Source organism: Mya arenaria, chromosome 7 (genome assembly GCF_026914265.1).
Source record: "Mya arenaria isolate MELC-2E11 chromosome 7, ASM2691426v1".
In the NCBI taxonomy this organism is placed as follows: Eukaryota; Metazoa; Mollusca; class Bivalvia; order Myida; family Myidae; genus Mya; species Mya arenaria.
The window spans coordinates 59,216,513-59,242,949 of NC_069128.1; the positions used below are offsets into that span (position 1 = coordinate 59,216,513).

Consider the following 26,437-nt stretch of genomic DNA (forward strand, 5'->3'; position numbering starts at 1 on the left):
ACAGCACTTGTACGACTCTCACGGGTTTCTTACTTGTGTGGTTTTGATTTGCCACATACCAGTACCTCAAGCTTGATGTTGACAGTTTGCTTCTAAATACTGTTGATAGCTACTCATATTCTAAAACAAGTAAAAGGTGCTAGAAAGCCAAAAACTCACTCACTATGTGACTTGAGGTTTCGGTTTGCAGCTGACCTCTCATTCTAATGAGATGATGTGTTTCTCAATATGTCAATGATTAGTTAAAATACAGTCAATGATTAGGTATAATTATAACTGGGATAACTGGAGCTAAAACAACCTATAACTCACCATGTGACATGAGGTTTGGGTTTGCCGCTGACCTCGCACTCAAATGAGACAGTTTGCTTCTCAATTGTGTCAATGTTCTCCAGTTTGCGGACAAACTTTGGCATCTCTTTCTTCTCTGTAATGGACAAACAGTTTTATTTATTATAAATAAGGTGCTAGTAAACTAGGTTATTTAAACTAATTAAAATATAGATCTTTCAATGACCTTGGTTTAATTGGAATGTTTTCTGATCCAAAAGAGACTTGAGTAAAAATTAAACCCCAAACCTGAAATTCATATTTTTGGCAATACACACGGTGTATGATAAGTTTGAGATTGAAACCCTTTAAATGCTGAAATTAAATGTCTAACACATTTGACACAGTAGAATCTTGAAGTTGGAAAGCATGTAAATTATCTACGTCCATTAGTTCGGTGATAAAGCATTTGAGTTGCAAGTAGGTCCTCCACATCTGATCCCATAACAAATCATTACTAAAATGTACAATGTAAACAATCTTTCACCGACCTTCTACAGTGAGGGTTGCTATGGTTTCGACATCTCCAGCCTTGTTGGTAGCAACGGCCTTGACCTTGCCGGCATAATCGACCTCCGTAGAGTCGATACTCAGGCTGTGGGTTATGTCCCCTACCACTCCCTTACGCTGGTCTGTGTGGAATTTAAGGCCTGTCTCGATTGGCTGGTCATTTATGAACCTGCAGGAGAAATATTTTGAAGAATGATGATTCTGCAATTTAATGTTTCCAGTCTTTGAACATTCATTTTGTTTAATAAATGTAACTTGTATATAATTTGTTCTCGCTACTGAATTAAAAGAATGGTTGGTATTCTCTGCACTATTTGACCATATACCCTAGTCTGTGACCTTCATAATGCATATTTCAAGACAAATCTGTCTGTAACTGAGTTAAATAATATCTTACTTAAACTAGGATACGAAGGAAATAAATATATACTTACCATTTGACCTCTGGCTTTGGAATGCCCTTAACGGCACACTCAAACTTGACAGGGCGACCTTCACGACATTCTCGGTCGGTGAGTTTACGTGTCAACTCTGGGGCCTCCATTTTGCCTGCAAAACAAACTTATTGCAAGTACATTCATGTGTATTGTAGTGAAATCTTGCATTACATAAGTTTTAATTCACAATAGCATACAAGCAATGCAAAACAAAATAACAAATGTACTTCATAAGTGTTAAAAAACCCCACATCATTTATAATTCAATGAAAATCACAGGGACACACATATACATTTATAAAACATTAACACCTAAATGAACAAAATTCAACTAATAATAACACTTCAGTTAAGATGAATTCTATTCCCACCTTCAACAGTAACCTTGGCGACAGTTTCTGTGGTTCCGGCTGAGTTTTCAGCGACACACTTGTACTCCCCATCCATATCCATTGACATCTTGGTGAAGGTCAAGGTCGCTGTGTCCTCGACGTAGGATTGCTTCACATTGGGGGTTACTGTGATTTCCTTGCCATCTCTGGAGGAAGCAGAATTATTATATTCCCATATGTTGTTTAATGAACGGTAGATGAATAAAACAATAAGTCACTGACATATATAAATGCAAAATCAATTCCCTATTGTTTATATAATAGCCTTACAACACCAGTACACAAACTGCATACTTTTTATACCAGCTTTTTAACATTGGAGGTACAGCATATATTTTGAAAACAGCAACTTGACATACCTTTGCAAGTGACGATTTCCTCACATTGCAAGTATAACATATGATAAGATCATAATGTTAAGTACCTTTATACCATATACTTCAAATGACCATTCAAATTATGCAATATCTTGATAACATTATACTTCTTGCTATGATCAAGTGATGTCACTTCATAGTGTTTACAACAACAGAAAATATTCTAAATATCAAAGTTCAAGCTCACATCAGTAATAACTGTTGACTATTGATTGAATGATAAGTAGATTGATTGATTAATTGACTGATTGATGTTTATTTATGTTGAAGTAATCAACATATACACATGGTAAAATATACTACTCTATATATGTTAAACATCATTTGATATACTGAGGTAAGTCTTGCGTAATTTGTTTAGTATGGTAGGCAAGGTCAAAGGTGAAGGTCATATCTGATTCATTGATTGGGGTTGACTAATGACCCTTACCCATTAAGGCTAACTATATCTTAGTGAATCTTTAATAGATTCATTACTATCATATGTATGTAAATAGTTTTAACAGCAAAGATCACTTAACTAAACTTTAAAGGTCATACCTGAGCCATGTAACCTCTGGGCGAGGTAGGCCCTCAACCTTGCAGGTCAAGGTCATTGGCTTCTCTTCCATGGCAGTCTGAAACAATGGAAAACATATCATTATTAGTATTATAATTAAATATATATAAACTGTTAGTAGCACCTTTAACTTTGTATTTAACACATTGTACAACAAGATATTCTATTATTATGTGTAACATAGTGCTTTACAACATCTCCCGTATTTTTTGCAGTACTAGGCCATCATTGGATTAGAATGACGAACCAATGAACTCATTGGATGAGAATGACAAACCAATGAACTCATTGGATTAGAATGACGAACCAATCAACTCATTGGATTAGAATGACAAACCAATGAACTCATTGGATAAGAATGATGAACCAATGAACTCATTGGATTAGAACGAGAAACCAATAAACTGAACATTCTTAATTCATACAAGATCTCCATCATATTAATCTCACCAGGGGCTGGAGTGTTTCTGTGAATTCTGGTGGTTGTGACAGTTCCTGGGATCGGAGGACTAACGGGGATTCCGTAACTCTCTCATCGCGGGATGCTAGAAATGATATATAATGTTTTAATAATTTTCTCTTTTATAAGTATGTTTTCAATATGTTTTCTTTGGTTAATAAATAATCATTGATGTTACATAATTAGTCATGTTATAAATGATTGTATGGATCTTTTATATGCTGCACCAGGATGATTGTTACTGTTAAAGATGTCATGATAATTTTTATAATAATAATGTCTATTTAAACATAAAAAATGTGCAATTCTTTCACTGCATGTGAGATAAATTATCGCTCAAAAATTAGTGCCTAGGACTAAGTTCCTAACCTACTTTACACCAGTGCATGCGTCTTATAAATCGTTCTCTTCCGACTTAAGAAATTATTCATAAAAATATATATGGAGGAACGAAATAAATTAGACCAACAAATACATGCATAATGATATTAGACTCAAGAGAGATTTACAATAGACCACAAGACTTGTCATTAAGAATGTTATTATTACTGATATATAATTCGGATTAGCATGCATTCTTATTGCAAATCTAAAATAGTACTTCAGTAAACATTACTATCATTGTCAATACAATCTTTAGTCTTTTCTGTGTAAAACTGCAATTTAGTTAACTTTGTAATGAACCAATGTTCTAAAATAAATAATAATGCTGCTGAGTAATGATATATGGTACTTAAAGCTAAGTTTAACTTAAAATTTCCACCACCCTAAAATCGATTTATTCTTATTTTCAGCCATGATATTTATGTTTTCCAATACAACCGCCATCACTCTTAAGTCACAACCCTGTTTTGTTTCTTCAATTCAGCAGTTCAATTAACATGCCACTTACAATTGATGAAGTGGTTATTCAAAATTTGAAATTAAAAAAGTATTTGCCTAAAATTTTAAAGGACTTATTCTTATCTTCTCTGTAATGCTAAGAAATGTATGCCGTGACTTTTGAGACTTGCGTTTCTATTTATACATTCATAGACATTAATAATACACCACAACATAGAGATGATGACAATATTAGCTCGAATATATGACCATTGTGTTTACTTACCCTCTTCTGGCTCTATTTTTACTTCAAACTCTCCTATTGGAGGTACAAAAAGTGAGCATGTGATATATGAATCTTCAAATGAAGAGTATTTCTGTCAGAAGTTCATGTAATATGCAATACTTGATGTTTTACACAATGTTTTTAATCCCATAAAATAATTTACTAACAAAACGTGTACAAGTGATTTTATGCATTAATAAAAACAGTCCAGTTCAAGTAATATATGTATATATAAAAAATACAATTGAATCTACAGGGGCAAGTTAAAGAGACTGTTTAAATCTATGAATTACTTTTACTTAACTAACAAATGATACATTGATGAAGAATGAAGAATGAGTTTTACGAAATACAGAGGCGAAGACTATACAAAAGGGAACATTGTAGCCAAAGTGAACAACATTACAGACAAGCACAGTTAAACATCTAACCAAATTGGGAAACTATAGAAAACCACTATTAACACTGCACACAGTATTCATCTATAAAATTCCATTATAATATATAAGACCATACACCAGAACATCAAATGTGGAATATAACATTAATCCAACATGTAAAGACCTATTAGGAACAATTCTACAAAATTAGAACAGGTATAGACCTTAGATCTAAGAAAGACAGGGGGTGAATAACAATGAAGTATGAAACAAAGCTACTATATATGAACCTTTGACTTCCAGAGGGATTTCCCGAGAGTCTTCACCAACTTCATTGGTGGCGACACACAAGTAAACACCCGCATCATGCACAGTTGTGTCCTTGATCTCAAAGCAGTATGTGTCCTCGTAACTCTCAACATGATATAGCTCTGTGTCATCCAGAGGCTTGTCATCCTTTTTCCATGTCACTAGAAGCACGAAACGTTGTAGAATGAATATATTAAACAATTATTAAACTCAAACTTAAGTTTACTTGGAAGAATAATGAATATGAAATGAGTAAGAAAAGTGAAGAAAAACCACACAAATACTACTGCTCACCAGTGGGGCTGGGCATGCCAATGACCTTGACCAAGAACTGGGCGCGGTCATGTTCCCTAGCAAGCACCTGTGTCGGAGATTTGATGATCTCAGGTTTGTACACTTCTTCTTTGTCTGTAAAATATAAAGAGTTTTGTGTGTTTTAATGGATCTATGTGAAAGTGCTCAAAAAATTATAGTTCATACTTATTTACTTCAGCTTGATTGTAAAGACAGTTACAAGATGATATGAATCACTTTCTAGTTGGTTTTGTCGTAGACTCGTACCAATGTCCTTTTTGATAGGCTAAGATACCTGACAGGGCTCAAATCAACAATCTCTGGATTTAGAAGCAGACCACTCCCACCCATAGACTTATAAATAAATTCATGTTGAAATATTACTTTAGTTTATTTTTAATTTGTTTTCCATTCAAGGAGCATCAATAAAAATAAGTAATAATGCTGTGGTTGTCATTTAAAGATATCTGCAAGGCATTGATGCCAGATCTTGAGCTTTAAACATTGAAAATGGAGTGAAAAGAATATTTTAGTCTTCAATTTGACATTTGTATGACATACAAGTATTATCATGGACCTGATTATCTGGTATAAATGCCAGACACAAACCTACACTTAAATGTCAACTAAAGTACCTTTTGGCATCTCTCTAAAATCTGTTGTCTGGTATAAATGTCACTATATCTTGCAAAATTGTGAAAAGCCACACACACATACTCACCATGTACAAAGAGCTCAGCCTTGGTGATGGCTTTCCCAGCCTCGTTCTTGGCTTCAGCCATGTACTTCCCATCATGCTCTGGCAGAACATCTATAATTAGTAATGAGGAATCCCCTTCCTCTCCATATTCAATAGTGAATCTGTTGTCGTCCTTGGTGATCTCTTTGTCTTCTTTGTACCAGAGAATCTCAGGCTGAGGATTTCCCTTGGCTTTGCAGAAGAATGAAGCCTTATCTCCGATGGTAGTTTCAACAGTTTGAATCTCAATGGTAAACTTCGGAGCTTCCAATTTCTGCACTTCTTCAATGGGTTTTTCAATGACCTTCAGCTCAGCTGTGCAACTGGCTTTACCAAACTTGTTCTCAGCCTCAACAAGGTATTTCCCAGCATCCTCTGGTAAAATGTCAGTGATTTCCAGGTGGTGTAGGCACTCTTGTTCGAAGATGAGATACCGTCCCTCCTGTTTGAGTTCCTCACCATTATATAGCCACTTGATCTCAGGTTTGGGTTCACCGATGACCTCACAGTTGAAGTCCACCTGGTCTCCTTCATCAAGCTGTAAGAAATAATACAGCGTATCAGTGGGGGGGGGGGGAAAGGTCAATCTTAATGTTCTTGTACTTTAAACTTTTCCAATTAGCATAAAGATTCATCCTTCTACTCCATTACAAAATGAATAAACCCCATTCATCATAGCTTTTCCCTTATCCAAATTCAAAACCTGTTTCTACAGATATTTCTACTCACTGTTTGTGTCTTAATTTTGAGTTTGAATTCTGGTTTGCTGCCCTCAGGCTTGATAACGGCAGTTGTGTCATCCTTTTGGACCTCTTCAGTGTCTGGAGGTAGAAAAGGTATATAAAATACTCTTCAAGTGGAGATAGATATAGAACACTATGGAGCTCTTCATAATGAGACAGAATAGGTTTGTCATGGAGCTCTTCATATGTAGAAGCTTCTTAGGAGGAAAAAGGAGAATTATGCAATTATTATATTATGAGGTAGAGGGATTTATTGCTCCTCCAATTCTGATATAATCAAGACTATTGCAAGTAGATGCTAAAAAGCCTTTGTTGATTCACCAAACATTATGGTAACTCATGCAACTTCAAAACCAGATGAGCTAAAGGTGAACATTTTCAATGCAAACAAATACTGTTTATTCATGCCAATCTTATTTTAATCAACTGTTATCTTATATGTGTATTTCGTCCCTAAAGTTTGCATTGTAGTATTGATATGAAAAATCTTAGCATCCAAGAAAACGAGGCACTTAATGTCCACCTACCATCATGTTTGACATATTCCAGAATAATGTCCTCGAGTTTGGCACTACAGAAAATGGTGACGTGCACTTTGCTAAAACTAAAACTACTGCTTGTGACCATGATGTGCTTTTCAGTCATCCTTCACAACTAAATAAACAACAACAACACCCATCTTCCTCATATATTCAGTAACATGAGACTGATTATGGAAAATCATTTTTAATTATGATCTTTTTCAACAGTAAACTCGTGGATAAATCCAGCCAATTTCTGAATCACTTCCAAATCACATCTTAATTACTAAAACTTATTATCCAATAAGTCACCACAACATAAAAAAAATGTTAGATTTTACACATGTATGCAATTAATTCATTAATCTTTATATCAAAACTGACAAATGACACTTTTCTCTTGATTATTAAGTTCAAACTGCTGTTTTAGGAAGAAATATGATTAAGTATGTGTACAATGTCAGCTAAACATGGGAGCAGGGTAGCATGCCTAATTTTAATGCCATAATGTTCCTTATATCCTCTATAATCTCTTAATTAAGCCTGATTTTGCACCTTAGTATGGAAATGTGGCTTTATAATCCCCTGTACTTTCACAATTATAATATTAAATTATGCCACAACAGTTTGGACAAAAACAAACTCATTGCCTATTTTAAAACATAAGGTGAAATCAGTGAAGAGCTGATTTTCTTAAATAACAACGAATATCACTTTTGAATAGTTCAATGAATTTAGATAATAACAAAATTTGGTTGCTAAAGAAACAAAAGGAATCGAACAATGGTGACAATCATTGGTTTTGGGGGAAAATGAGTTTCTTTAATAATATTTCGAAAAACAAAGTCATAGTTTACCTTTGGCAATTGGGCTTTCTATTTTTGGAGCTGAAAAGAAAAAAATGATCAAATATGATTACATTTTAAATTTATATACATAAAATATACTAACTGACATGTTATAAAAGTAATATACAAACTAAATTTAAAGGCAACAGTCTTTCAGATACAGAAAATTGTATTTCTTTTACAATTACACTTTTTACATCATAACATAAAATATTCATAATTAATTCTTTATGAATTTAAAATATAAACATTTTTTGTTTTAAATATGAAATATTATGTAAGAAAATACAACTCTAACTCTAAGTAAAATTAAAAAGCCACCAAAACTACAGAGTTAGCTCCCTTCATCTACTCTATTAATTAAATATGATGTTAGTAAATGATTCACATACCTGGGGTGTCAATGGAGAACTTTATGAGAAATGATGGAGGAGGTGATGTACGGAATGTGACCTTGTATGGATGCAATATACATGTATAATGAGAAGGACTTGGTGCATAGGTGGCAGTGTTGATGGGGGACAGTGGAACAAAACTATGATATACTGAAATACATGATTAATAAGGTTTCCAAGACTGTTTTCATCCCTGCCTCAGTTCAATAAAACAGAACTGAATGAAAAACATGGTGTTTGCCATCATGCTGTGTGCATCCAAGCTTTCTGAGGCAGATATTTGCACATGAACAATTCTTGTCTTTGAAACCATCTGATTATGTACATAATTATATTACAAAACATTTGTTTCAACATCCCTGGTTGATACTGCCACCTATGTCATGATGGGAATGATGCTAAAAGGTTCTATATGTTTCTTATTTCCATGTCAATTAGGTTCTTTTTGCATTCGTTCATCTATATGCAGATGATGTTAAAACATGCAGACTACATTCCTCCCTCATGTTAACATCAAAACTTGATGAAAGGCTGAATGCTTGTATTGTATTCTTGCAGGTATTATTTTTCCAAAAAAATAGTGCTTTGCAGGATTTGCAATCTGCACTCTGAAAAGATGTTGTAATTTGAAAATCATGCAAAAATGTTTGATACAAATATGGTTCAAAGTTGCAATTTTATCACAGATGAGGGTAAAAGAAAAACATTTTACAATGAATTATTATTTGTTGAAAATTTCATTTCTATGATATGCATGAAATGCCTACATCTGTTTTGGTTGACTGTTATATAACGATATCATGCATGTAATAATCATTATGATTGAGGGAAATGTATAATAATAACAAACATGAATTATGCTGGGGCTTAGGGTATGAAACAAACAGGAATGATACTGACAGTGAAAAATATGGTTAAAACAGTAAAAAAATAATGAACAAAATAACATAAATTATCTTTCCATGCAATGCAAAAGCATGCCAAATAACAGAAAAAAGAAACTAGTAAATTATTGTAAATAATGCTCAAAACAAAATATTATGCACATGCTGCATACAAACCGAAGTTATTCAAGTGGATACAGTATAATAAGTTGACTCACCACTTCTCGTTTTGGGCTTATTTTTATATTTTTTTTCTCTTAAATATTGTATTTTTTCTATATATACTGCTTCATCATTCCTAACTCTTAAAGGGACTTGTTCATGTTTGACAGTGTCAGACATCGATTATTATTTTATTTGTGAGAAATGTGAACAAAATGCCTTTAACATTTATTAACTTTAACAAAAGTTCAAATTGTCTCCATCATTAAAAAACTGATGAAAAATGTTACAGAAAATGCTCTCTTTTTTTGCCAAAAAGCATTAGTGACACTTTTGAAAATTGAATTATTTTAGGCTTTGATTTAATTTATATATTCTGTTCAAATGACTTTCTGCCAGTTGCTGTTTGGTCTTTATTTTTAAAAGTATGAAAATTATTACATTTTTTACCAATAAAATCTATGAACGACTCCCTATAAGATAATAAATTGTCAAGACTTTCAAATCAAATAGACCTAATCGCACATTGTAAATTCTAGTCAATGCAGTTACAATTATTTTTATCTGTTAATGTCTAGCAAGCTTATAAGAACTGATATGAATTTGTTGGTGATTTACATATCTTTTCATCTACTGAATAGCAATGAAAATGTATTTATCCAAATAAACTGAATTCAATAAAAGAACATAATATTATTTTAATATTTTCAACATTCTTTAACATGAAATATAGTAAATTTCCAGATCAGTAATCATATATAGCAAATAGCAATAAACACTCATTTACATCTGGCAGAAAAAATAATATTTATACAATACAAAAACAATGAAGTGTAAAAAGCTTTTATATTAAGTATTTAAGATTCAATGCTCATTTGAGCATATATGGCAAATAATACAAACATTCCAATATATGCCTTGGTACCAACATGAACCCCATTTACAATTTAAATGTCTGTAATATCTTAGCTGATATCTGTATGTGCCAGCAATCTTATAATAACAACTCACAAATTTACCCCCTATATGGTTTTAACAATTTATTAGCTAATGAATATTCATAAGCAGCTAGCAGCCTCTTGTCAGCCAATCAGAAGCCAGGATTATGATGATGCAACATGGGTCAAAGGTCAAATCTTGAACTCATCAAACGAGCCCCTCCTACTTTGGAGATCTTCAATCCATAAAATTAATTGTTATAAACCTCCACTACGAGCTTATTTGCCGTATTTGGCTAGTGTTTCACCGCGGGAACTAAAGAATGCACCACAATGGGAGAGATTTGACGCGTCATTCATCCACTTGTGATTATTGCTTTGTTTGTGCATTGTAAACCGTGCAGGTTTATTGGCTATGCCTTGTGCTCAGTCTGTCTTTTCTTTATATCTCACAGTGGTGTATTATTTTTCTTTTCTCATGTTGAATAATTCTTTTCAATATAATTGGCAGAGGATTAATAAAAAAAATATCTCATTCTCACTTTACTTTCAATGTGGAGTTCAGTTTTTGAAACGCTATAATCACATGCCAAGGATATGGAATTATTAATATAACAAGTGCACTCCATTTCTTAAAGTGTTTCAACTTTTATTTTGAAAACGTAATGTATTAGTTTATAAAAAGATTTATACCAAAGAATGGTAGTATTTATTTATTTTGAATATCTAATCATTCACTGCGAATTTATTTTCATTTTCTATTAAATTCATAATGCGCATCTTCTTACATGGACAATTTTAACCTTTAAAAAGAAGACAAATATAAAACCTTATTTTGCGTTGGGCCGAGTCTTAAAGTCTTTATTTAAGCAGATATTAACAATAAGCCGCAAAGTCGAAACTCAAACATTGTTTATTCCCCTGACTCTTTAAACATCTGTTTACATTTATTGCACAATGAATATTTAAACACCCTGACCCTTAGACAAAACTCAAATGTAATATTTAAAATGACAAGAGGATTTTAAAGCCTTTAGAAGCTCAGGTTTCAAAATCTATTTAATTTAGTCTACAGTGATGTTATCATTACTGAAAGTACCTTATGCTATAACTCGTACACTTTGTTACTTCAACAAGTATATAACATTAATTTTGAAACATAAAAAAAACTCAGCGAAAAAATAGATAAATTGCGAACCTATTTATGTACTCAAGCAGTTTATGTATTACTCAGCAATGTTTAAAATGACATTAGCAATTTGCTTGACTGATCAAATTTCTATACCTAATGATCAATATTGATCCATTACAAATTGAATTACATTAAAACCAAATGAGCAGAACATCTGATTTGTACCTATTGTGGCCTACACATTAGATTTAAATGGTTTTTCTTTATAACTAAGTTGAGATACAGTCATTCTTTTATAAACAAGGCCTAATGATTGAAATATTGGTCCGCTATAAAATGGTCAACTTAATGGGTAATAAGTGACCACAAGTTGACAACTATGACAGACTGACCAATATAAAACTCTTGACATTGTAGATAACTTGATATATATTGAGTCCCTTATTGTGTGTGACTTATAGATAATACTTCACGTTTAATAGAAACAAAATAATTAAATTACAACATTTATCAATAGCATTGGCATATGATTAAAACCCGCTATCTTGTGAAATTAAAATCCTTTAATAAAGCATATTGTCGAAGTCAATTTTCATACAACTATGACAAACAGATCAACAGGCAGATCTCATGCAGCAGTCAACAGGCAGATCTCATGCAGCAGTCAACAGGCAGATCTCATGCAGCAGTCAACAGGCAGATCTCATGCAGCAGTCAACAGGCAGATCTCATGCAGGAGTCAACAGTTAGTGGGTGCATACTCAACTTAAAATCTACCAACAAGCATGCTTTCAAAACACAATAGAACAACTAATTGGGTTAAACATTTATTTATTGCATTCTCTTCAGAAAAAATATACACATTCTCTATGATAAATACAAACAAAATACTCTGGAATGATCGGCAATTCTGGTTACTCCGTAAACAATGTGGAATGTTTCAAGTATCTAATGCTGATAGGTGATAATTATGTTATAGTTATGATCGCAGCATTTAATGAAATAGCTTATATCATTGAGACAAAATACTGGGCACCATTTAGACAAAACTTGTACAGCACTTAACATAGTCCATGTTTGCATACTACTCCAATAAACTAAAATTAATAAAATACTATAAATATTTCTCCTATAATTATATTATCTTATGATACACAATTATTAAGTCAGTTTTAATATCTTACGGAATAGAAGTGGTGATTTAAATAGATTTGTGTCGAAGAGATGACTTACTGACACCAGCAAAATACAGACACAAATATCATCACTGTATAATTACAATGTTCCTATACAACACGTTATCGAGTATGATAATAAATGTAAAATAAATGTATCAAAAATGTAACGGATATAAAAAGTATATTTATATGGTATATTAACTAAATGATTATTAACATAATGTTCAAAATCAACCACATCAAAAATATTTTGCCTCGAGTTCAATGTCTAGATTCTTATAATAACAATCATAATCTATTTATAATACAATTACTTTTCATATAATATCAATCTATAAAGATTCTTCCATCCATAAAAGCTATATACATCGAATGAGCCATTAAAAATGTGTATTATAATAATAATGAGAATGTACAAGTTAAATGGATAACATAATTACGATAGTAGTGATATTTACAATATTCACAACTACAATTAGAAAAACATGTCAAAATATCAAAATAATTTGTATCAGATCCGAAAAATATGTCAAAATATTTATTTATTTGTATCAGATTCGAAAAATATGTCAAAATATTTCATTATTTGTATCAGATCATTTTACCAAATGAATTCTTTGTAACATTTGTTTCTAAGTACAAGTTTACAGTAGAAATCAATTGCTTGTAACTTCATTATTATTGAATCATTATAAAGTCCACAACCACCTAAGCTGTAATGTGCATGACCAACAAGCATGTATCTACAATATCACACACATCTACTGGCAAAATAAAATACAATACAGACAGCCAATTATGAAATAACCAATGCATATAACACATCATTTGAGCTGAACCTGACAAGCACACAGGATGAACAATTAGTTAATCCGGGACAACAACATCTTGCAAGTCAAACTGAACAACATTTATGAACCAAGCGAAAAACACAATCACGAGCATGAGCAAAATGCAAACAACTAAAGAGCAGTTCTAACATTTGTATCCGAAATGTTCGCGCAAATAATAATCACAAAGAACATCGCATCTCCACGATATGTGAGGATGGTTGAGCGTTCAAATGCTAATGGAACAGGAATACAATGAATGGTAAGGAATGTAAAGAGTTTAGATGTTACATGAAAGAAGTATATAAGTTGCCATGGAAACAGTTTCTTTGAAATGTATTTTCCTTACCCAACATTTTCTTTTGAATGACCTTGTCTGATGTTAATTGTTTAAAAACTTTCAATTAAAATACAGTCCCATTTTTTAAAATACTAAAAAAATAAATATTATTATAGAAAATAATGTTTCTATGGCAACTATTCTCCTGGTTATTTCAATGGAGTACATGACAGTTATACTGCAGTATCTAGGAGGAGTTATTGTGGTAACTATGGTAACATCTATATGTAAATACCTTCCACAGTGAGCTCAGCGGAGCTTCGAGCTTCACCAGCCACGTTTTCAGCCTTACAAGTTACGAACATTGGGGATTCGTCCATAGACACTTCCTTGATTTCCAAGGTTGCGACATTGTCTTCAAAGGCCGTGCTATATTTAGGCCCCTCAACCACAGGGGTATCCTCGATGTACCACTGCAACTTTGGTTTGGGAATTCCAGTAACTTTACACCGGAATACCGCAGTATCGGCGAGCTCAATGACAACGTCTTCGAGCTGAGTGGTAAACACCGGGGCCTCGATATGCACGAGAACCTCGGCACTGCTGGTGGCGACACCTTTGTCATTGATTGCCTTGATTGTGTATTCGCCCTCGTCTTCAGGAATGGACTGCTCGATTGTGAGGGTGACTACCTCTTCCTCGTAGTTTGTTCTGAAATGTACCATGATGCTTTGATTTCTAGGGTTGAATTAATTCGTAAATCATTATGTATTTTTGAATGTTTGCATGTTGGTGTATTTCTTGGTGAATTAATTTACTCTGTAAACATGGCAAAGATCAATTTTCACAAAGAAAATAATGTTTAGTACTGAAATACTTTGACTTCAAACTGCTTGGGAAGGCCTCTGCAATGTTGAAACATGTTGAAGTTTGGTACATCTCTAAAATGAGGTATTATTAATAGCATGTATGTTTGTTTGCAAGATATTTCAAGCTCTTATTTTAGTGTTAGATAAGCTCTGTCCTTTATTCCACAATGCAATAATGATATTTTACAATAATATTTATTATGAATAAAAGCATGATGTAATGACTTTACATGGTTCACAAAGTATTTCGTGTGTCAAGATGGATGACAATTCTCAGCATTTTTTTAACTTACATGTATATAAGCCTGTTTGTTACCATGACTACATTACTCTATATGGAATGAAAACCATAACAATCGCTATAGGAACAAATACATTTTGTGCATAAAAAACTCCAAATGGTAGATACTACATATAATAAAACCAATCCAATAAAATGTTTCAAACAAAACTATTTTCCAGGAACGAATAATACTTATTCCTTTTTTAACCAACATTCTACTTTAATATCCTACAGAGACCTCATAATACAAATACACCAATGTAACCTTAAAATGACAAATGCATTGGACAAATGCATGCTCACGCCCACCTGTTATTCTCCATACATGACAGATTCCCCCCCCCCAAGTTATGACCTAATGCACCAATCAATTGTAAGCACGGCTCCCAGGTCCGAGGGTAAACCAGAGTAAGCTGGGAAAATGGGTCGTGTTATTACCTTCCTTGTGGAGGTGAGGGGGCATTTGGCGGGGATTTTACCAGCAGTTCGTCCCCGCAGCGAGGATTTTACCCTGGCTTTGCTGGACCGAAAATCAATGTCCCCCCTATTCCCCAGACCTGGGTGGGCCGTGGTTACAATAGACTGGTGCATAAGGGTCCCATTCTTTATGCTGACACCAAGGCTTTGGCAACACTTTGACCTCCTTTCTCAGTAACCAGACAAGCTTTCTTTCCAAAACATGAATACAACACATTACCATGGTAACATACATATAATGATGCATATTATGGCAAAATGGTAAAGTATAATGAAGATACACTACAAAGATGTAAAATACTTGAATAGTCTACACAGGTTTACCATCACGACTCACCCATCTCTGTCAACCCTAGAATGTTGTGATTATATGATTATATGAAAAAAGGATGCTTTTATAAATATTGCTGTAGTATTCTATTCTCATAAATACTTTGAATCACTGATTTCCAAAGAATAGTACATTTGCAGGAATTTCAATAGTTCTGCAAACAAAATGTCATCTTACACACCTTCATGCACACATGGACATGTACTCATAATATTATATATTGTAATGAACGGATAGAGGATTTATAATTTAAAATTCAGAAACAGAGCAACCTATAATGTGGAATTTGTTTAAAATTTAGGAACACAAATTTACATTTAAAACATCAAAAAAAGATCTAAAATACAAATGTAGGTACTAAACGACAGGGACAATGCAGGAACTACTTTATTGTATAAGGGGGCCACATGTGGGATATTTTTGTATGAGGGACTACATGTACATGTCACAGATGATACAGAAACTACTTTATTGTATGAGGGACTACATACCAGGGATAATACTTTATTGTATGAGGGACTACATACCAGGGATAATACTTTATTGTATGAGGGACTACATACCAGGGATAATACTTTATTGTATGAGGGACTACATACCAGGGATAATACTTTATTGTATGAGGGACTACATACCAGGGATAATACTTTATTGTATGAGGGACTACATGTTGGGGAAAATACATCAAACACTTTATTGTATGAGAAACTAAATGTCGGGAAAAATACATCAAACACTTTATTGTATGAGGAACTAAATGTCGGGAAAAATACATCAAACACTTTATTGTATGAGGAACTAAATGTCGGGAAAAATACATCAAACACTTTATTGTATGAGGAACTAAATGTCGGGAAAAATACATCAAACACTTTATTGTATGAGGAACTAAATGTCGGGAAAAATACATCAAACACTTTATTGTATGAGGAACTAAATGTCGGGAAAAATACATCAAACACTTTATTGTATGAGGAACTAAATGTCAGATAAAAGGGCATGATGGGACTACTTACTTGTATCGATCTCCATCTACCTCTTCTCCATCCTTCAACCAAGTGATCTTCTTGGGCGTTCCCCGGACCTGGCATTGCAGGACAATAGGGGATTCAAGCTCCACTTCCAAGTCGGAGATGCTTGAGATGAATGATGGTGCGTCCCCTGTAAAATATTAAAATTGCACAATCTTTGATTGGTACCGCCCAGACCTGGCATCATGCAGCAAAATGGGGGGATTGTAAGTAACATATGTGAAGCTGGTGAATGCAATGGAAGTTTGACATTTGAACTACTCATTCTATGGCATTGGGGGATAAGAAGTCAACCTCAAGGTCTAAGATCTATATATGAAAGAGGGGGCTTGCCCTATAAAGAACAAAACATCATGAACTCTCCCACATTGAAATCTTTCAGGTCCATGTATTAAAACAACCAAAGCAAGAGACTTTCAGGCAAATTATTACTTTATAATAATAGTTATAACAAAACTATTCTTTAATTACACAATTACATGATAGTGGTGTCTTCCAAAGAAATTTCAAACGTACCAAGTGGGTTAACAAAGAGTTCACACTTGGAGGTTGCCTTGCCAGCCTTGTTGCTAGCGGTGATGGAATACTCCGCATCGTCCTCGGGCTGAATGTCGTTCATAATGAGGGCAGCAAAGTTGCCGCGAATATCAATGGTGTGGCGGTCATCTGGTTGGATCTCTACACCATCTCGGTACCTGGGGTGGGGATAGTAAGATAATGAATAACGGGAGTCGTAAGGGAAAGAGTTGAAGAAGTACTTAAATACATATATACATATGGTGTACGCAAAACTGAACCTCAAGATTATGATAAACATGTTGTCAGAATAGTTGGAGCTACATGCAGAACTTTGTGGCCAATTAGTAATATCTCTACATGTCAAAAGACAGAACCACCTAAACAACATTATCCATGATCACAACTTTGAGGTCAATAGTCGCAACAACAGTCAATGATTTAACATTAAACTAATGACTTTCTTTCTCTGTATAGTTGTATAGAGAGTTGTACCTTCTTCCTACCATAAACACCACACACAAAGAAGTGAGGACTTAATTTTCAGCAACACTACAGCTAGATCAATGATATACTCTTTCAACTTACCATGTCAGTTCAGGGAATGGTTTTCCGTCGACCTTGACAAACAGAGTGACAGTGTCTCCCTCTGTAACCTCTTGATCTGTGAGCTCTTCAATGAAGCGGGGAATCTCCACCTCCACACTGATTTCCTCCACAGTTTTGATTGGCTCCTCATCAAAGGTCACCTGAGCATTGTGGGTAATCAGAACAGGAAGTGAGTGAAGCATTCTGGCATCACCACAGGAAGTAAGCTTTGGGGAGAATTGGCTTTGTGGGATGCTTGTGTGATACGTTTGTACATGTGAATAGATTTTGAATGTACTGTTATTAAGTGCATTTAGAGATATTTGGAATAATTATACATATTAAAGTACACTATTCAATGCCTGTAAAAAGATAAAAACTGTGTATAAATAATGTTGTCTTTCATATGAGGATAACAAAACCAGATTTTAATAAACAAATAAATACAGTGCGAAAAAATAAAACACAGTGTTTTCTTTGAACAAGTAATGAACAATTAGACTTTTTATAAATATATCTTTAAAACATGAGGCTATTATAACTGATTAGGGCAATGATTATAGCTCACAATCATGCATTCGTAACAAGGGGACACACTGGATCAGGGGTATACAACATGGAAACCTTGATCAATCGGGAACAAAGTCATTCAAACAGAACATGTAACAATAGGGCATTACACTCAAACCAACTTTTCATGCAGTTGAAAATCACCTTATTTCAGGTTTTATTTTTCAAAAAACAGTGTTGTTTTCACTTGTCTTCCTTTGTCTAAAATAAAATGTCAAACTTTATGTAATATTTCAACACCCTTCATTTTTATTTTGACTCTAAAACAGATTTCAGTATGCGAATCTGACCAACTATCTACAACTTTTATTCCCGGCATTAATTTTTTACTAATGGTTTAAACGTGCAAAGACAGAGGTGGTACCCTACCAAAGTATCCAAAATACCCTAGCCATTAAATGTATACATGATTAATTCCTAGATTATTATCCCATATACCTATCCTATAGTGTTACCTTGCTTGGGGTTGAATGCTGTAGACTTGTCAGGGTAGACTTTGCTAGTGGACTTTCGATATTGAAGCTCTCATCTACATCAAACGAAGTGTCGCTGATCTCCCCTTCTCTTGGCATCTCCATGGAAACATCAGCTGATTCCGATTCCTCAGGCACCGGCTGAAGTATTTCATCCCTCAGAGGTATTTCTACATGTCTGACACTCTCGGCGCTAGTGGATGAAGAATCTGACTCATCTGATTCAGACTGTTCTGGTTCCTCTGCTATTCTAGAGAGCTCACTTTCATTTACAAACCCTGTCTCTATTACTGGTGACTCACTCCTGATTTCAACATGCTCAGCAACATGAGGAACATCATCATCTGATGAGATATACTCCTTGACTTCTATGATTTGTTGTGGTCTCATTTCAAGACTATCCACCAATGTAATGAACTCTTCCTTGATAGTAGACGAGTCTTCATCAGTTGTTTTACCTACAGTGTCCTGATCAGAGCTTCCAGATTCTTCTGGCTTTGCTTCAACTTTGTCCAAAGTTGTTTCCAAATCAACAGTTGTTTCGAGATCAGTTGTAACATCTAAGTTAGATTCATCTGTTTCATTAGGGGCATCAGACTCAGAATCAGAGGATTCTCTCTTAAGTTTAAGCCTAGGAACAGGAAGTCCTTGTCCAAATTGATATTTATCTCTTGGAGATTTATCTTCATCATCTTTCTCAAACATTTCTTTACTGTCCTTTAACTTATCTTCATCTTCATTGTCAAGAATGTATCTCTTCTTATCTTTCGCATCATCAGAGTCTGTTTCACTATCACTTGTGCTACTTTCAGATTTCTCATCAGGGGAGACGATAATATTTCTCTCAGGTATTACAGTCTTGGCATTCTCTGGGTTATAAGTCTCCTTGGTTGACTTGCTTGGTTTCTGTGGAATTTCAGGTCCAAATTGGTGCTGTTCTCTAAGCTTACTGATCTCTTGAAAGTACTGATCTCCATAAACTCTAGAAGGAACACCTAATGACTCTGATTCATCAAAAGATTCGTCTAGACCTTCACTTACTTTGACATTGTCTTCAACCTTTTCCTTATCCTCTTCCTCACTTGATTCACTACTTTCAACTTTCTTGTCTTCATCATTGCTTGAGCTGTCTGACTTCAAGCTAGGTTCTTTTTTTGGTTTAACTTTAGCAGAAAGTGGTGACTCGGAGTCAGTGTCAGATATGACAACATTGTCATCATCTTTGTCAGAATATTCCCTATCTGACAGTGATACATCAGAGTCTCTTCGCTCCAACTCAGCTTTTCTGTCTGATATCATTGAAGCTATTTCAGATTCAGGAAGTTCTGAAACTTCATCTTCAGTTCTTACTGACAATAAATCAATACCAAAATGTTTGTCTGGAATATTATCTTTTGGAATCCCGTAATTATATTCTTCATGAATGTCAGACTCTGGCTCATGTCCTTCAGTCTTATTGCTTTGGTCATGCACATCAACATCATAATCAAGGGTAAATCTAGCTGGAGCTGTCTGAATACCTCCTTGAATCTCAGAGTCATCAATTTCTGCTTCGAATTTAACCTCACCAATGTCAGGTGAATTTCTCTTCTGTAATAAGTACTGATCATATTCTACACCAGTAATCTCAGGGATGTACTCTTCACTGCTTGTGGATCCTTGCTTTTGGAGCTCTCCTGGCATGGAGGTAGGTAGGGGAGGAGGTGAATCTTCAGTAAGGAGGACAGGATGATCCTCAACAATGATTTCCTCCTTAAATATAGCAGGGCCTGATTCATTCTCAGACTCTATGTTTTTCATTTTCCAAGTGAATATACGATCACTATCCTGAGTATCAAGCTCCAAAGCATGCCGAGACTAGAAACAAAACACAGAAAACAGAACATTGATAGCTGCATGCTATTAATACAGGCCTCTCTATTTCTAGAGGTTAAGGTGAATGCTATGGTACCCATTGCTGCGTTATTGCCCATTTCTTCTGAGAGTTTGTGCAAACATACAACATTTTTGTACTAAATACAAGAGTGTTTGTTCGAACATTTACAAACATAAATATGTGCAATGCTGTGCAGTCAGGTTTGGACTGCGTGCAGACAGGTAAAGCTGGGCAAAAAAGCCACAATGTGTGGATATGAGATTTACTAAGTTGATTCCTTCCTTGCCTTACTTAAAAAAAATTCATTGATAATTCATTTTAACACATATCTTTAAATTAATAAATGATTTGAAAAAATGATTTGAAAGAAGCATTTGACAGAGACTGGAATCAACTTGTGTGAGTGTACATGTATTTTTATCAATAGTTTTAAAGGTAGAAAACAAATATGTCTTAGATTTATTATATTAATACACAAAAGGAATCATTCCATGCTTTACAACAGAAATATTCATGCTTTATATCTACTTAATACTTAAGTCAAAACTAAATGCTGACCTCTTGTTTAGTTAAAATAAGTCTTATAGATGAAATTATTTATGTACTATTTTCAAAATGCTTTATTGGTTTATTTAGTTTGAAATCATCTATTTAATGCAATATGTTCTCTTGTAAGTACTGTGCATTTCCTTCAACTAAGCTATACTAATAGCTGTGAATTTGCGAAAATAGTGTGAATAATGAACTACAGTTTACAATATTTTGACTATTTCTTTCAAGATGCATTTTTAATTTTCGCATGAAAATCATATTTAAATTTCTTACATTATTATTTTTGAAACTAAGTTAAGCCACTTAATAATACTGGTGATTTACAGTTACAGAACAACACAAAAGCATAATCAACAGAGTCAGCATTGTTTTGTCCAAATATATTTTCTGAGAACTCCCTGCTACCCATAAACCAACAGTACAAGCCAGTGCTCTCCCTTACCTGGAATTCAGCTTCAGTGCTCTCCCCTGTTGGCAAGGTGAACTTCTCCTCTACAGGCAGTTGAAGGTCAACCTGGACAGTCTCAAGGTCAGTCTGTGGGGTTTCCAAGGTCACATCTGTCTCCTGGATGATGACCTCAGCCTTCAGCTCAGGAACTGTCTCTTCCTCTGCTTCTACAAGTTCTGTGAATTAAACATCAACTTACATGTATTTACTTTCAATGGATCAAAATTTTGTTTGACAACATATAAGACAAATGTCCAAGAAAGTTTCACAATAATACAGCAGATGTGCTGTAAAAGTTGTTTTTGAACCTGAAAAAATGTTTGCTATTTAGAATGTTTCATAAACCTGCAAATGAACCTAAATCACATAAACCTAGTAGATAAATGACCTCTTGCATACCTGTGACAGTGAGCACAGCAGACGCCTCCACAGAGCCGGCCTGGTTTGTGGCCTTGACTGTGTACAGACCACCATCCTCTGGGAAAATCTCCGGGATCTCTAGAGTGATCTCCCCTTCTTCTCCAGGGATGACCTTGTACACGTCATCTGATTTGATTGGCTGGTCTGCATGGTACCATGTGACCTCTGGGACTGGCTGACCTTTGACCTTGCATGTCAAGGTTGCACCCTCGCCCTCCTTGACAGCCACATCAGAGATGGTGAGCACAAATTCTGGGGCTACCATGGTTACCTCCACTTCCTGTGTCTCAGGTTGTTCTGTCTCTATGGTGATGGTTTCTGTGACATCTTCTTCAAATTTCCTGTTTATTTTTATATAAATCATTTACAGACTGTTATACTATAATGAAAACTGCATCAAAGGATACATCCATGTCTGTACATTTTGCATTTAATTTTAAATAACAAATTGAAAAGAACACAATTTTTTTTACCAATAATAGCTTGAATTAGATTTTTAATACAAATAAGATTATGTCTGTTTTGAGGAATGAATGAATGAATTTTACATCTTTGTCAATGAAAACTTACATAAGTTTCTTATCTATAGAATCAATAGTTAGTAATTTTCTGTAACACTGGAATATATATATATATCTCTGGCTTCATTCACAAAATTGACGATCACATATAAACAAAAAACAACATTCAAAAACATGCATAAATTAATAAAAAGGTAATTTATTGCAAAAACAGTGCGGAGTAAAGAAAAACGTAACTTAACTTTACTGGTACACTTACTTAGATTTTTCGGACGATGGTTTAAGTAAGGATCTAAAGTCAAGTTGTTCCATATCAAACTGAGTTCCAACTTTGGTCTCTCTGCATGCAAAAAGAGTTCATCAAGTATAAATAAGACATTTGCTTGGAATTAAAAATAAGAGTAAACTTTAGAAGGCATACATTGGCAAACCTGTGCACAATGATGATTATGAATAAGAATTTGTGCTATTGAAAATGCCAACCCACAAAATACACTTTTTTTTCTTATTGTGTTTTTTTGTTGTTCTTGTTTGTTTTTAAATTTGTTTGAATGGGTCAATGTGCTAAGGTCTACCTCTCAATGTTTTCATGCTAGCAACAATGTAACAGAACAATTGTTTTAAATGAGCAATTCATGATAAAATTTTCATGCAATGGTAAGGTTAAAATAAACTAATATTTAGTACCCGGTAATTATGCTTGCTTAAAGAAGGATTTGAAAGTCCCAATATGGTATAATTTTCATGCCAGAAAAAAATGATTTATAATTTTTTCATCAAATTAATACTTAAGAGATATGCAAAGGGAGGAATTTGATTGTTTGAACAAAAACAAAACAAAACAAGACAATTCTAGCAAATTACAAATGCATTCTTGCATAACAATCATTCTGGGAATACAGTATATATAAACACATATCTTACTCTTCGGTTTTTGTTGGGATTTCAGCTGCAAAATATTGAAGTAAATATATTTAAATTCATCGATTAAAACAGTTAAGACTTACACAGGCTTTTTCAAAGCCATTCTGAAGTCCAGTTGCTCAGCTTCTTCAATAAGTTCTGAAAATCGAATAAAACATTACAAAATCTGATTTGTGTCTCAGCTAATATCCACTTATTCTTGTTGATCATGCAGTTTTAGTACAAAGACGAAGCCATTAATGATGAAATGACATAAAGAAGAATCTGAAACTTGTCATCTTGTCCTAACCCTAACTCTAACCCTCTAGCCACATACTGAGACGTAAAAGTGATTTTTTATTGTAAATTGAGTAAGAAATAGAAGCAAATAAACTAGTTTGCTCCCCCCACACGTCCCCAGCCATCCCTTCAAGTGCAACAGGACCCTACATCTGAAAACAATTATGTTGCAATAGTTCATTTTCAATTAAATTATACTCCACTAGATGCATTTAAAAGCTCTTGTAAAGTCTGACAACAGAAGGAACCATTATTTGTAGACTTTCTGATTTAAAAAAAAAATGCTCAGAATGTATTACCAGCAACTTCAAGGGTGGAGCTACATTCAACTTCTCCAATCTCATTGGTTGCCTTGGCAGTGTAGACTCCAGTATCTTCGGGGAAGGCTTCAGCCAACACAAGAGTGCTCTCCCCTTCTGACGGGTATCTATACATAGAACAGTTCATTGGTCACTTAAGCAATCTCTACCATTGAGTTTTGTACAAGAGATGAGGATTTCATGACGCTATTGCAAATATTCTTAATTAAGATCAAAATCATTCTGTCAGTACAAAACTCATCAAACCCTTTGAGAGTAGCTACCTGATTTTGTAGACTTCTCCATCAAGGATGGGTTCGTCATCATGGTACCAGGTGATGGTGGGGATGGGTTCTCCTGTTGCCTTGGCGACAAACTGGACTGGTTTACCCTCCTTCACCTTCATGTCCTCCAGGACGAGCACAAACTCTGGGCTGACTGGTTTCTCCTCCTCTGTAACTGTTGCTGTGGCTTCCACCTCAGATACTACTTCTGGGCTTTCCTCAGCCTCCTCTACAGTGGCAACTTCATCAGCAAAAGTGCTATAAATAGATGGTGATGTCATAGGATAATAAAAGCATGAAAAGAGAGGGAAAAACAATCTTTAAAAAAATCAGTAGACAATAACAGTGAACTTTAATAATTTCAATGAAGGGAACTTCTTACCAAATAATAATGCCTTTAATGAGTACGGCATAGTGAAAACAACAAATGGAGAAGACAGTAGACAGAATACTTACCGGCGTAGAACTTGTACATCAATATTTGATATAACCACATGTATTACACTATATTTTATGTTACAGCCACATTTACATGTATTTTGCATGCACACAGTATGAGATTGAAAATGCATACACTTTTGATCATTCCATGCATGGGAAGATTCACATTCATTCATGCAACAGTTCCTGTATTAAGACAGTTGGATTCTCCAATAATAATATATAAATTCTCCATAATCAATTTAAATGACAGATTCAACTTTAGGCCAGGCCCCAATTTCTCGAAACTTCTTAAGCTTAACAGGCTTAAGTAGCTAATTTCAATTACCCCAAAAACATACTTTAATTGATTTTTTATAATTGTAAAATGGTTAATTGTGATTTTCATAAAGATAATTTCTATCTTAAGTATAAAAACTCTTAAAGAAGTTAATATAAGGTAATTTATTAAAAACCAAAAATAATGAGATTAGCTTAATCCTGTTATAAGGGACTTTAGAAGTTTCGAGAAATTGGGGCAAGAACATTTCCTTTTTTAATTTACCTATAACTTGGTTTGTTTTAGTTTCTACATGATCGTGGTTTCTTCTCAACTACCAACAGTTAACTATTAAATCTGAACAGTTATAAAATGACTGTTAACAAATGATGTTCACATGTATATTTAACAAAAATGAGGAAAATAACTATAATGATAATTATTATGATGGTAAAATGGAGAAACGGTATGGGAATTGTAAGAGAACAAAAAAGGTTACATTAAAATCTAAGAAACGCTACACATTTTACCACAAATCACAACCATGGTCCCCTTCTTTAAACAACTTACACTCTTTTGGGCCTTTTATGCAGTTCTCTAAAACAACACAGTAAACACACAATGAAATACGTTAGTTTATACTAATTTATTTTAGCTTTATTGTGTAGACAGCCAATGATATGAAGCACTCTCGATCTGTTTCTGAGGAAGAAACCAGTACTCATGGTCTCTTCTGAGAAGCCAAGAGATTATTACCCTAGTGAAGATCGAACCCACATTCTCTTTGCTGAGGGGCACCTTAACCACTTATACAACTCGGGCATTAATTATGTGCAAGAGGTTCGTTTGCAATTCTACTACTGAGCGAAACATAGACTTTGCGAATAAAATAACATTATGAATTTTTATTTTGCATTGAATATCAACTTCTCTTTAAATCTGCTTTACACCCAGATCATGCTTCTTGGATATGTAGATTGTTTCACAAAAGATGATGTTAAACAAATCTGCTTTTGATAAAAAATATGCTGTAAACTTAATAATGTCTCCATAAAAACAAAGGGAAGTAACCTTAACAGAAATGTCTCCTTAAACAAAGGGGGGTAACTTACGGCTCAGATTTCAGTACTCCTGTGTAGTCAACTTGCTCCATTTCAAACGTCTGGCCAATCTTTGTGTCTCTAAACATG

At 34.2% G+C, this 26,437-nt stretch overlaps 1 protein-coding gene across 2 annotated transcripts in view; it reads right to left on the reverse strand.

Moving 5' to 3' along the window:
- LOC128240368 (titin-like) overlaps positions 1–26,437 on the reverse strand; it is a 332,344-nt gene that overhangs the window by 155,264 nt on the left and 150,643 nt on the right. For both annotated transcript variants that reach the window (XM_052956995.1, XM_052956996.1), the window contains 24 exons: positions 26,360–26,428; positions 24,548–24,805; positions 24,264–24,391; positions 23,769–23,823; positions 23,021–23,101; positions 22,220–22,581; positions 21,815–21,996; positions 18,927–20,801; positions 17,902–18,062; positions 17,314–17,492; positions 16,783–16,927; positions 14,102–14,517; positions 8,017–8,046; positions 6,625–6,716; positions 5,878–6,433; positions 5,157–5,270; positions 4,844–5,023; positions 4,174–4,206; positions 3,056–3,150; positions 2,587–2,663; positions 1,649–1,815; positions 1,275–1,389; positions 822–1,009; positions 313–427 (listed from right to left, as the gene is read on the reverse strand). In XM_052956995.1, coding sequence (XP_052812955.1) covers positions 313–427; positions 822–1,009; positions 1,275–1,389; positions 1,649–1,815; positions 2,587–2,663; positions 3,056–3,150; positions 4,174–4,206; positions 4,844–5,023; positions 5,157–5,270; positions 5,878–6,433; positions 6,625–6,716; positions 8,017–8,046; positions 14,102–14,517; positions 16,783–16,927; positions 17,314–17,492; positions 17,902–18,062; positions 18,927–20,801; positions 21,815–21,996; positions 22,220–22,581; positions 23,021–23,101; positions 23,769–23,823; positions 24,264–24,391; positions 24,548–24,805; positions 26,360–26,428 — 5,673 coding nt within the window. The remainder of the gene's footprint in view (positions 1–312; positions 428–821; positions 1,010–1,274; positions 1,390–1,648; positions 1,816–2,586; positions 2,664–3,055; positions 3,151–4,173; positions 4,207–4,843; positions 5,024–5,156; positions 5,271–5,877; positions 6,434–6,624; positions 6,717–8,016; positions 8,047–14,101; positions 14,518–16,782; positions 16,928–17,313; positions 17,493–17,901; positions 18,063–18,926; positions 20,802–21,814; positions 21,997–22,219; positions 22,582–23,020; positions 23,102–23,768; positions 23,824–24,263; positions 24,392–24,547; positions 24,806–26,359; positions 26,429–26,437) is intronic.